We start from the raw sequence: 13,000 nt of genomic DNA on the forward strand, positions 1-13,000 counted from the left end.
TAAACTATTTCTAGCTAAAAAAAAAAAAAAAAAACAACTACCTAAACATGTCTTTAAATCAAAAAAATAAAGATCCATGTGTTTTTCTGTACCTTAAGGCAAATTTAACTTGATGCTTTTCACAAAAACCAGAGAAAACCAAATTTTACAACCAAAACGATGCAGGAAAAACACCCGTCGCTGACGTTCAAAAAGTCACTTTGAAAACCAGCCAGAGCGTCGGAAACAACGAGGTTTATCATCACTTTGTTACTAAACTGAACAAAAGGTGAAAGCAGTGGGAGGAGTTTTATGTTTGTGTGAACCCAGTAGAGAATAAACTGGTCTTCATGTGAACCCAGTAGAGAATAAACTGGTCTTCATATGAACCCAGTAGAGAATAAACTGGTCTTCATGTGAACCCAGTAGAGAATAAACTGGTCTTCATGTGAACCCAGTAGAGAATAAACTGGTTTTCATGTGAACCCAGTAGAGAATAAACTGGTCTTCATGTGAACCCAGTAGAGAATAAACTGGTTTTCATGTGAACCCAGTAGAGAATAAACTGGTCTTCATGTGAACCCAGTAGAAGAACGTCCCGCTGTGCTTGGATGTGAGTGAACAGGCTGTGCAGTAGTTCAGCCTCCTCTGACCTTGCCTTCTGTTTTTGGCATCTGTGAGTTTGATAGCATGGAAACTATAGCTTGCGTGTGTGTGTGTGTGTGTGTGTGTGTGTGTGTGTGTGTGTGTGTGTGTGTGTGTGTGTGTGTGTGTGTGTGTGTGTGTTTAATGTATGCGTATCTGTGCATTTTCTTTTTAAAATCTTGCTCACACTCACAAATCTTCACACATTTTTTTTTCTATCATTTGAGCTAAACCAAAAAAATAATACAGTCTTCTTAGTGGGGAGGGGTCACCTGGGAGGCTTGTTCGTACCCAGGCGACTCCCCCCCTTTGACCCCCCCTCCCCTCCTTTCTTTTGATAACTCTGCTTCTCTCTCCAGTGTTGGACTCTAGCGGATGGCCTTCACGGGGCTCTTGAAGCTGGAGGCTGCTTGCAGCTGCAGCTGATAGGCCATGGGGTGGATCTTAAACCCGTACAACCTGAGAAAAACAAAACACAACATCAGTGAGCACTCACGACGCTTGCTCAAGGGCGTGGGGCAGAAATCTTAACAGATAAATATAGTCCTTACGTCACAGAAAGAACGGGATAATACACAAATGTTGAAACAATAGGTAGAGTGATGTTTGTGTGAGATTATTAACACGCACACGCACGCACGCACCTAAATCAAACATGGGCTACTGGCGGCCCGGGGGCCACATGAAAACACAAAACACAGATTTACAACACTTTTTACAGAAAAATAGTAAACACACAAAAGAACAACAAATAAATGACAATAAAATGAACAAAATTACACCCAAAACATGCAAGACAACTACAAAAACAGTAAAATATACTATACGTACACTACCGGTCAAAAGTTTTAGAACACCCTCATTTTTCCAGTTATTTATTGCAATTCAGGTCATGCAAGTCCAGTGAATAGCTTGAAATGGTACAAAGGTAAGTACTGAACAGCCAGAGGTTAAAAAAAAAAAAAGATTTGGTTACCAAAAACTGAAGAATGTTCATTTCAGAATTATACAAATAGGCCTTTTTCAGGGAACATGAAGTGTGTTAATAATTTAAAGCTGTTCTGCAGCAATGAAAGTTGAATCAGACTTGAAAGCTGGTGCTACTAATTCCTACAGGTCTTCCAACGTTTCTTGGTTACTTACAACCACCTACGTCAGCATAAAAGCAGTGTTGGAACACGTGTACTTTGATGAGTCAAAAGTTTACAATACATTTTGGTCAGAAAATGATTCCATGATATCTTTTTCAACTCAAATTGCTTATTTGTTCTATGCTTTCATTTCAGAGTGCAATGACACAATAAACTGAATAATTTTCAGTAAAAAAAATGGAAAATGTGTGGTGTTCTAAAACTTTGGACCGGTAGTGTATAATAGTACAAAAAAAAAAGAGAAGAATAAATAGGACTACAACAAAAATACACAAAATGACTCAAAAAAATGCACAAATTGATAACAAAAATAAACAATATGACTTCAAAAATGCATAGAGCATCAACAAACACACAGAAAATGAGAGAATATACAAAACGCAGACCATCGGTGAGCACTCACAGGAACAATCGTTACACTCACACAATGAGAACCCCAGTGGTTTGTACAGGGACCAGTTTAAAATTTACTTTCTGGGAGGATGCAGAGCTGTGCCATCTCACATTCACAACATTAGGTCTTGTTTTATGAAAACAACAGACATTAAAATAACATACAATCAATCATGAATGATATAGAAATATGATTTTATATTTAAATGTTTACTAGTTTCTTCTTATTCTAAACTGATCTATCACATTTAAATGTATAATTTTCTCACTAGATCAGTGATCCTGATCATGGTATATTATCATTCACACTTTGAAGGCTTGGAAGGAATTTAATTTCTATCCCCACTAATAACCATACGTTAGGCCCACACGTATGGGCAGCCCAATTATCAAAAACTTTCAGTGAGATGCAGATGAAACTGGGGTAATTGAGGAACAAACCCAACATAAAGATTGGTCAATTACAAACAGAATTTTTTTAATTTTGTCAATGATGAGGGATTTTTTGATTATTCAAACTGATCCAGAATCAGTATTTTAATCCAGATCACCTCCACAATTTAATGGAATCCTCCACTGCATAAGGTCTATTTTCAATAAACATTTTGTCAGAATTACTTTCGACTTAATTCTGCAAACAGACAAATGAACAAATAAATATTTTTTTTAAAAGCCAGTGAAAATATTAACTCCTTCACGAAGGTACAGGATTTTTTTTTTTTTTTTTTTTTTTAGAAATGTACCATAATTTTCCACACAAATAAAAACCAAATAATGTTAAAAAGCCCCTTTAAAATCAAACAAAAAGACCTAGTCATCAACATCTCCTGCCAGATTGGTTCTCATTATAACGCACAACCTTTTCCTATATGTCCTAAATCTAACTTATAAAAGTTATATAAAATATTATCACATCAGAATATAAAATGACTATCTTAAACGTTTTCTAAGAAAAGCTGTCCCCTTTGAAGATGCTTTGAATAGAGTAAAAAAAAACAGCACATGGGCAATAACTCCAGAAGAAATAATTGTGCACTTATCATTTTCGAACTCCATCAAGGTATTGATACCCTGAAGCCACACACCGAATTTGGTTATCCTATCTTAAACAGTTTCTGAGAAAAGTTGTCCCCTGTAACTCAGACGGATGAGCTCAAACCTATAACCCCCTTCCATACTTTCTGGCAGGGGATAATAATGTACGAAGTGTTTAAAAGTCAAAACCATGAGCAGTGACCAGAGCTATGAACATTTCCATAACTGTACGGTATCCATTTATCGCCTTTAAGTCATTAAACAAGCACGTTTTGTTCAAACTTCACAATCTGTCCCAACATTCCAGCTTCACACTGAACTAACGTTGTCTTTGTCGTCAACACTGTTGCATATGATTGTTCTACATAAAAACTATAATGATGTTTGACCAGCAGATGGTGCTATATTCATTTAAGTGAACCGTCTAAAGTTATTGACTACACATTGATCAGGAGCTGAACGCTCTCAGACTGTTGACAACAAAGCTCTCGTTTACTCTCGCACTTATTAAAAAACCTTAAACTCATGTTGTGAATCAAAGCAAACTCTTCTCATTGGTTCGCTAAAGGTCAAGTTAACTGTGCATTAGTAGAATGCACGCATTAGACCAGGGATGGACAACTTTATCATAGCAGAGCCACAAATGTGACCATCTGATCTGAGGGCCACTTTATCAACATTCAGCATTTAAATTAATGACCAATAATTAATTATTATCATTTAATACAGGAAACACAAAAGTGTTTGTTCTTTGTTGAATGTTTTTTGTACAGTTTTGTGAGTTTTCAGTTATTTTGTTTTTGGAGCAACTGTGCATATCTTTCTGTCATTTAGGATTTTTTGTTTTCGTTATTGAGATTTTGTGTATTCTTGTTGTCATTTCCTGAAAGTTTTGTTGTCCATTCGTGTGTGTTTGGAGTCATTTTCTGTATTTTTGTTGTTGTTTTGTGGATTTTGTGGGTATTGTGTAATTTTGTTTGCATTTGTTGGGTCTGTGGAGTCATTTTGTGTTTGTGTTGCATCATTTTGTGTGTCTTTGTTGTAATTTTGTCAGTTTTATGAGTCATTTTGTATATTTTTGTGTTGCTTTTGTTGACATTTTGCTGTCGTTTTGTGTGTTTTTGGAGTTTTTACTTTTGGGTCCTCACAAAATCCGATTCCTACTTTACTATAATTAAAATCAATGTTAATCTTTTTGACTTTTGGGGAATATAGACAATAGCTAACGTACTTGTTTTTTAAAGCACAAAACCACCATCCGCATGCCGTACTGACCTTGGGACAAACTGATTGGCGGGCCTTTTGGGTCTGTACTCTGGGTGGACCATGAAGAGCATGTGGGGGAAACCAGTGCCAAAGTAGGCCCCGTCTGTGTGGTGGTGCCTGGAGGACTTGGGTGTGTAGACATCCATACATTTAGGACAGTAGAGTTTCACCATGGCCTCTCCTGGGATGTCTGACAAACCTTGAGAGGAAAAACAAAGGAGATACTGTATGGCATATTTAGAAAGTAAGCACAGTTCATCACTGTATGCACCTCTTCTAAACAAAAGCACATTTCAGGGCTCTTCGGGCGACAGCCAACTAGGGGTGTAACAAAATAGTCAACTCACGATACGATAAATTAGATTATCATGAAAAAGTTGATTTATTTCAGTAATCCCATTCAAAAAGTGAAACTTGTATAATGTATACATTCATTCCACACAGACTGACATATTTCAAGTGTTTATTTATTTTAATGTTGATGATTATAACTGACGGCTAATGAAAACTCCAAATTGATTATCTCAGAAAAATAGAATATTGTGGAGAAGTTCAATATTGAAGACACCTGGGGCCCTGCAAAGACCTTTAAATGGTCTCCAGTCTAGTTCTGTAGGCTACACAATCACAGGGAAGACTGCTGACCTGACAGTTGTCCAAATGACGACCACTGACATCTTGCACAAGGAGGGCGAGACACAAAAGGTCATCGCTAAAGAGGCCGGCTGTTCACAGAGCTCTGTGTCCAAGCACATTAATAGAGAAGCGAAGGGAAGGAAAAGATGTGGTAGAAAAAGTGTACAAGCAATAGGGAGAACCACGTCCTGGAGAGGATTGTGAAACAAAACCCATTCAAAAATGTGGGGGAGATTCACAAAGAGTGGACTGCAGCTGGAGTCAGTGCTTCAAGAACCACCACGCACAGACGTTATGCAAGACATGGGTTTCAACTGTCGCACTCCTTGTGTCAAGCTACTTTTGAACAAGAGACAGCGTCAGAAGCGTCTCGCCTGGGCTAAAGACGAAAATGACTGGACTGCTGCTGAGTGATTAAAGTTATGATCTCTGATGAAAGTACATTTTGCATGTCCTTTGGATATCAAGGTCCCAGAGTCTGGAGGAAGAGAGGAGAGGCACAGAATCCACGTTTGCTTGAGGTCGAGTGTAAGGTTTCCACAGTCAGTGATAGTTTGGGGTGCCATGTCATGTGCTGGTCCTGGTCCACTGTGTTTCCTTAGATCCAAGGTCAACACAGCCGTCTACCACGAAGTTTTAGAGCACTTAATGTTTCCTGCTGCTGACCAACTTTATGGAGATGCAGATTCATTTTCAACAGGACTTGGCACCTGCACACAGTGCTAATGCTACCAGTATCTGGTTTAAGGATCGTGGTATCCCTGTTCTTGATTGGCCAGCAAACTCACCTGACCTTTAACCCCATAGAAAATCTATGAGATGCAAGACGCCAGACCCAACAATGCAGAAGAGCTGAAGGCCACTATCAGAGCAACCTGAGCAGTGCCACAGACTGATCGACTCCATGCCACGCCACATTGCTGCAGTAATTCAGGCAAAAGGAGCCTTAACTAAGTATTGAGTGCTGTACATGCTCATACTTTTCATGTTCATACTTTTCAGTTGGCCAACATTTCTAGAAATAATTTTTTTGTATCGGTCTTAAGTAATATTCTAATTTTCTGAGATACTGAATTTGGGATTTTCATTACTTGTCAGTTATAATCATCAAAATTAAAATAATTCAACATTTGATATGTATGTGTGTAATAAATGAATATAATTTACAAGTCTCACTTTTTGAATGGAATTACTGAAATAAATCAACTTTTTCATGATATTCTAATTTTATGACCAGCACCTGTAGGGCTCACGAGATTAATGCTCATACAATCAAATACGACAAAAAATTCCTAATGAATGGAAACAAATGTGTAACAAATCTTTGTTGATGAAAAACAATTTGACTGTAAAAAAGTTTTTTTTTTATAATTATTTCTCATTTCTGTATCATTAAAGTTTGGAAATCTATTGTCTTAGAGCCTTTATACTTTGGACTATCCATTCATTAGCTTCTTTTTCAGTGCGGCACCAATATTATGGCTGTTATGTAGCTTTGAAGTAGCACGTCAGCTCCAGCCATCTGTAGTTATAGCTAGAGAGAGTGAACTTTTAACTGTTTTCACTCCATGCTCCGTCTCAATCTCTGCTTAGAAGAGGCTTTAGTGCTCAGATTTCCAGACAAGTGCGGTTGTTTTTTTGGTGCATCACTACATACAACCGACTTATGAGTCGACGAATGATCTATCTCTACGTTGTTTTCCATCTTATACACGCTGTAATCTGCTATAGCAAGCAAGAGGGTGAAATGTTATTGCGTCCATTCCATTGAAAGTTTTTTATTGATTTTATTTCTAGCACCTTTGAATTTTATTTAGTTTTTTTATTCCCACAACTCTGTATCAATATGCAAACATGTCCAAAACAGAGTGCAGCTCTAACGTGACATAATAAAGTATCCTTAATACAGTGACGCCTGTGCCTGCTATATCACATACTACAGGGTAAACACTGTTAACCATCAGGTTAAGCTTTCATAAAGGATTAAAAGTCAACTTTTACTCACCGATGGGAAGCATAGGCTGATTCTCGCAGTAGACACGGGGGCAATAGCCAAAGTCTCCCTGCTGATATTTCTCTAACTGAAAAAAGAAAAAAAAAGAATCACTATAATGACTTAAACATCAAAGTTAAGTAAACTAATAATTCCGTCAGAAGAATACAGCAGTAGATATTGACATGTACCATCTGTGCGATGCCTCGGTTGGTGAGGATGTAACGTGCGTGGATGAGTCCGTACAGCATCTCTGCCGCCTGCTCGATCAGGTCGCTCTGGTTGGGATTGTCCTCCAGTTCTTCATCTACGGTCAAAACGTGAAAGACAACAGAAGTTGAAACACGCCAGCCGACAGTTTAAGAAACACATATTACTAAACTGAGCAAGTAATCAGAAATGACAGGTAGTGAATTTATGGGAATTTTTTGTGTGTGTGGCATGAACGTGTGCGTTGTCATGTGCTTGATCAATCCAAATAATTAAAAATCCAATTTAAGGAATTTTAATTTTTAAACACTAAGTTTGATACATCTTGTTCCTGTACCTCTATAAGAGTGCTATGAAATAAATAAATCACACAAACCCGGTTCGAGGTCGAGAATCATATCCAGGGCCTGGCGGTAGTGAGGAACCTGCTCATTGAGCCCCGTCAGGTTAAACTTATCCTGGATGTAATCTTCATCCACCTGTCAACAGAAAGATTAACGGCATACATAACAGCATTAATAACTTATGGGAATGGAAAGTATACAGCAAAGAGGAAGGAAGTATAGATGGATTCCAGTAAAGCGATTCAGACACACACACAGGAGTTGCTTTACATTTGATTAGGAGAACATTATCTATAGCTTTATAATATCACAGTTTGGTCTGTACGTGACTGAGAAGTCTGACTGATTGTGATAAAACTAATAAAACTGTTGCCATTAGCTTTGACAATCCACGTACCCTTTGTTCTTTGGTTATTCTGTTTTTAAAACCAAATCAAAATAATAAATAAACGGTGTGGTTATTTTGTTTTGCGAATTTAAAAACCATAACAGAAATACAGAAACTTCAAAAACTAGATAAGCAGCATTTTTCTGTTTGTTTTTAAACTTGTGTGAGATATTTGGATATTTACGAGGAAATTAGAGAGAGAGCTGAAGTCAGCTGCATCTCGTTTCCCTCCCCAGGTCCTGGACCAGGTCTCCTCTAACAATAAGATTGTTTAGGATTTATTTCAGCAGTTTTATGGTCCTGCTCCTGTTTTCATGCAGTCTGTGGATGTTTTAGCTCGTATAAAGCTGCTCACACTGTAGTTTTGTTTTACGGTATTACAGTCCAAGTAGAATCCAAATAAACAGGTAACTGACTATCGACTGTGAGGCTGGTGTGAAGAACAATAGATGTTAGAACTTCAACAATTTGACACTTTTGCAAAAACAATTACACAGCTTTTTTGAGGGCAGTATAATACTGTTAGCCACTAACAGCAGCGGTCAACACACACGGAAGAAACAAGGAGCACCAGTAGATTCATTACAAATTATAATCACATATCATGTGCATGTTTTTTACGCAACATCTATTTATTGTTTTGATTTATTCATCTATTAATAATGTTTCTATTCATCAGTTCATCAGTAATGGCTCCTTTTTTGTCCAGGAGTAAAAGTCCATCTGTGTGGTGAGATTATAACATGGAGCTTCCCATTATTATTTAAACATCTCACAAACAGAACAAGATTTAATTTTAAAACAGAAAAATGCTGCTTAACTGTTTTTTTTTTTTTTTTGTATTTCCGTTTCGGTTTTAAGTCAGTAAAACAAAATAATCACACCGTTTTTGTTATTTTGATTTGGTTTTAAAACGGAATAACCAAAGAACAAAGGGTACACATATCTTTGATTACAGCTTGAACTTCAGTGATACGATAGGTTGTCCACATATATTCCTGACAAAATTTTTTTTAAAAAGCTGCAGAAATACCAAAAATTACACATTTGCCCCCAAATCGCACGCTCAAAAAAAGCCCATGGTTGTTCATGTTTACAGGCATTTTAGGGACAGTAAAGTTACTCACCTCACAGAAAAACTCATTCCCCCTCAGCCCACAGAACCAGGAGATCCATGATACTTCTTCTGAACTGCTCATCTCTGTAGACCCTGAAAGAGAAGTGGACTCAGCAATTATCTTACAGCAAAAACAGCTCACTGAAGAATGGCTTCAGTTGTGTGTCTGTTCAAACTATAATAAACAATCAAAAGAAGCTCAATTCATCCTAACAATATCCTACACCATGGGTACTGATTTTATAAAATAAATACTGAGTGCTGTACATGCTCATACTTTTCATGTTCATACTTTTCAGTTGGCCAACATTTCTAGAAAAAAATTTTTTGTATCGGTCTTAAGTAATATTCTAATTTTCTGAGATACTGAATTTGGGATTTTCATTACTTGTCAGTTATAATCATCAAAATTAAAATAATTCAACATTTGATATGTATGTGTGTAATAAATGAATATAATTTTCAAGTCTCACTTTTTGAATGGAATTACTGAAATAAATCAACTTTTTCATGATATTCTAATTTTATGACCAGCACCTGTAGGGCTCACGATATTAATGCTCATACAATCAAATATGACAAAAAATTCCTAATGAATGGAAACAAATGTGTAACAAATCTTTGTTGATGAAAAACAATTTGACTGTAAAAAAGTTTTTTTTAATAATTATTTCTCATTTCTGTATCATTAAAGTTTGGAAATCTATTGTCTTAGAGCCTTTATACTTTGAACTATCCATTCATTAGCTTCTCTTTCAGTGCATCTATGGTGTATTAAAAAAAGTTATAACACGGAGCTGGGTTTTAAAAAGTCTAGTTATTTTTTTTTTTGAACGGCCAAATATTGATTCATAAAATTCTAAAAATGAATTACTTAATATGTCTTTTCTACCGCGTGTAATGCACATTGATGTTGTTGTTGTCACTCCGGAAATCTTATCTTAGGAAAAAAGGCCACGCCTCTTTTGTTGATTTACTAAATATTACTTCATTATTTAAATACTCTTTACTTAATCTTAAAACTGAAAAAAATACAACCTATATCAGCAATTATTTCCTTTTTCAGTAGCAAACTACTGTAATTAGTTAGACTAATATGTGCTGCGTCTTTACACGGGTTTACAGACTGCGCATGCGCACTAGTGAATCAGTTCTTTAATTAAGGGTTTAAATTGTACTCGTTTCTTAGCGGCTCCGTTAAACAAGAAAACACTTAAGCTATTTTGGCCAACGACCCTCAGTGTTTTAACAGATGCTAGTTTTTAGCAGGCGACCATATTTCACCTCATCAAAAGCTGCGGTATTGCTTCACCCTCATCACCTTTTAACTCAATGAGCAGCATTTGTACACATTACTAGCTCAAAGACACGCCTGAATATGTGTGTTGGAGCTGTGGTTCACAGCTTAATTTGACGGACAGAGAAACGCCGGTTCAGAAAGCCGATGCTAGTTTTGCTAACAAGTCAATATGGCGCATCCTAAGAAAACAGGCCTCGGGACAAATATCAGCAGCTCCCCGTGCTTTTAGCACTCATTACTGGGCCTTGGTACACTGACGCACAGTTCAAAATCAGCGAGAAAACACCGACTTACACTGCTGTTAACTTCACGCTCTTCTGTAAATATGAAAGAGATGTAAACCTCCGCGGACACAGCGGTAAATAAGATGGTCTCCAACTACCACAGCACCCCGTTCTTCTTTCAGTCAGCGGGGGCAGTCACGGCCGGGCTCTGCTGCCCCCACTGGTAAACCCCAGTACTGCATACACCCAAATAATCCTCTCTCTTGATTCTCTTCCAGGATACTAGTGCACCAGGGCCCGTAGAAAGTATTATTACTATAGAAATGTGGGAGGTAATAATTAGTACTGTAATATAGGCTAGCATACATCTGCAGCTTGCTGAGAGAGAGAGTGTGAGAGATCCAGCCAGATCAACAACGATAGCAGGCAGTGGCAATCGATTAATAATGTAAACTAATTGTAAATGCACCAGGATTAAGTTATTGCCTGGAGAAACACTTTGAGACAGTGTAACTGACAGATGAGTGAAGACAATATGCAGACATCCAGAATGTATAAGTGAAGATTTTATGGCTTAATGTTAGGGTATGTATTTTCTCCAGATACACTTTTTAAGTTTTTGGTTGAAATTGTCTTTATGTCCTGACAGAAATTAAAATCTTATGTGCTCTGAAAAAGGAACGAAGAAAATCCGTCATCTGTAGCAGTTGTAAACCTGTAAAAACTTTGGCCAATGAAAAAAGACGGTCCGTTTTTTTTTGTTTTTGTTTTTAACCAATCACGTCTCCGTCTCCCTGCTCATGCTTGACCCCTTGCGCGTACAGCCCACACTCACCGGTGACGGACTTAAAACTGAATTTTTAGTCACGTTTTTTTTTTAACATATATAACGATAAAGTTTAGTGTTTACTTACCGCTGAAAGAGACACGAGACAATGAAGTTTCTATACAATACAAGTGATGAGCTGAGGTCCGCTTCTGGAGAACCGGTACTTGTGCATGTGAGTGGAGACGGAGCACAGAGGGGAGGGGCGAGGGGGCTAAAGGCGGAGCCATCGGGGAAGCTACATTCCAAATCATGCTAGCTTTCGAAAATCACCTACCCTGCCTTTAACTTACATCAAGAGTGTGTCGTATAGCAGCTAGCTACACGTGAACATCCACAGATTACGATTCCAGTTTATTGTCCTCGCGGATCCAGTGTCATGGTCTGAGTTCACATTGTACTGTGATTGTATATGAGCATATATGCGCATGTGTGCACATGCACACTACCGAAAAATGACTTTTTGAAAAAAAATAAATTCATATTTGTTTATTTTTGTTTTCAAAGTGTACAGACACGTGTTTTATTTGTTTATTGGATTATGTTAAGGTTAGGGAATAATCTCAATAAAGAGGTAAACTCAGACCGTGACACCGGATCTCCTCAGACCGGAACAGACTCGGTCCAGACTCTTTTAGTGTCATTAATCCATAACAGTTAGTTTAAATGCACAGAACGGTCATGTGAAGCACCGTTGCATCCATCCGTCAACACAGGAGGTGTAAGGAAAGTAAGGAAAGTAGTTATTGTCTGTCCCAAAAGGTGCTAGAAGTTGCTAAATGAAGTCACTCCTCTAGATTCTACGGACATTTTAACCTATCATGAGTTAACATGACTACCTGTCAACATTGAGCTGTTTTGCAAAGCTGCATTTATGAAGTAATTTATTAACGGTATTATTGCAGTCCAAACAAATCCGATGTTGCACACCCTTGAACCAAGCAGCAGCCATGTTGAAAGTCTCAGGTCAATCTGAGCCTGATTTGAAGAGATATTTGAAGAACACAGACAGAGATTCCTTGCTTTTATAGATACTGTATATAGATAGAAGATATTCAAAGCAGGGTTGGCGTAAATTATTTTTTTTCAGTTACAATTACGTCTTCAATTACCCATGTTCTTTTACAATTCAATTATGTTTACAGTGAGCAGCATTTTTGGCATTTCTAACTACAATTATTTTATTTTATCCTCAGAAAGTCAATTACAATTACACTCTCAATTACTAAAGTTCAACAACAATTACTGAACCTGAGAAAAATAACCTAATAAAAGTTAATCTTCCTCTTGTGTTAGCTTTCTGTTAGCATCCCTTAAATCAGCTGTAAAATACAAAGTAAACAAATATCTATCATCTCATTTCTTTCCCATCTCTTGATTTCCTGATTAAGCTTCCTAATCAATGAAAATATAGGTTTAATATTTTTGGTGTGGGCGCCTGAGCCTTTTTTGTTTCAACCCCTCGATTTCTTTTTTTAAATGATAAAATGTGT

At 37.2% G+C, this 13,000-nt stretch overlaps 1 protein-coding gene across 1 annotated transcript; it reads right to left on the minus strand.

Moving 5' to 3' along the window:
• Positions 1–768: 768 nt before the first annotated feature.
• csnk2b (casein kinase 2, beta polypeptide) lies at positions 769–10,883 on the minus strand. The gene is made up of 7 exons (XM_028461993.1): positions 10,752–10,883; positions 9,168–9,250; positions 7,685–7,787; positions 7,290–7,405; positions 7,111–7,186; positions 4,479–4,668; positions 769–1,083 (listed from the first exon to the last, which is right to left on the minus strand). The coding sequence occupies exons 2-7, from the start codon at positions 9,237–9,239 to the stop codon at positions 993–995; spliced, it is 648 nt and encodes a 215-aa protein (XP_028317794.1). The 5' UTR covers positions 9,240–9,250; positions 10,752–10,883; the 3' UTR covers positions 769–992.
• Positions 10,884–13,000: the final 2,117 nt, after the last annotated feature.

The sequence above is a fragment of the Gouania willdenowi genome, chromosome 11 (genome assembly GCF_900634775.1).
Source record: "Gouania willdenowi chromosome 11, fGouWil2.1, whole genome shotgun sequence".
Taxonomy (NCBI): Eukaryota; Metazoa; Chordata; class Actinopteri; order Blenniiformes; family Gobiesocidae; genus Gouania; species Gouania willdenowi.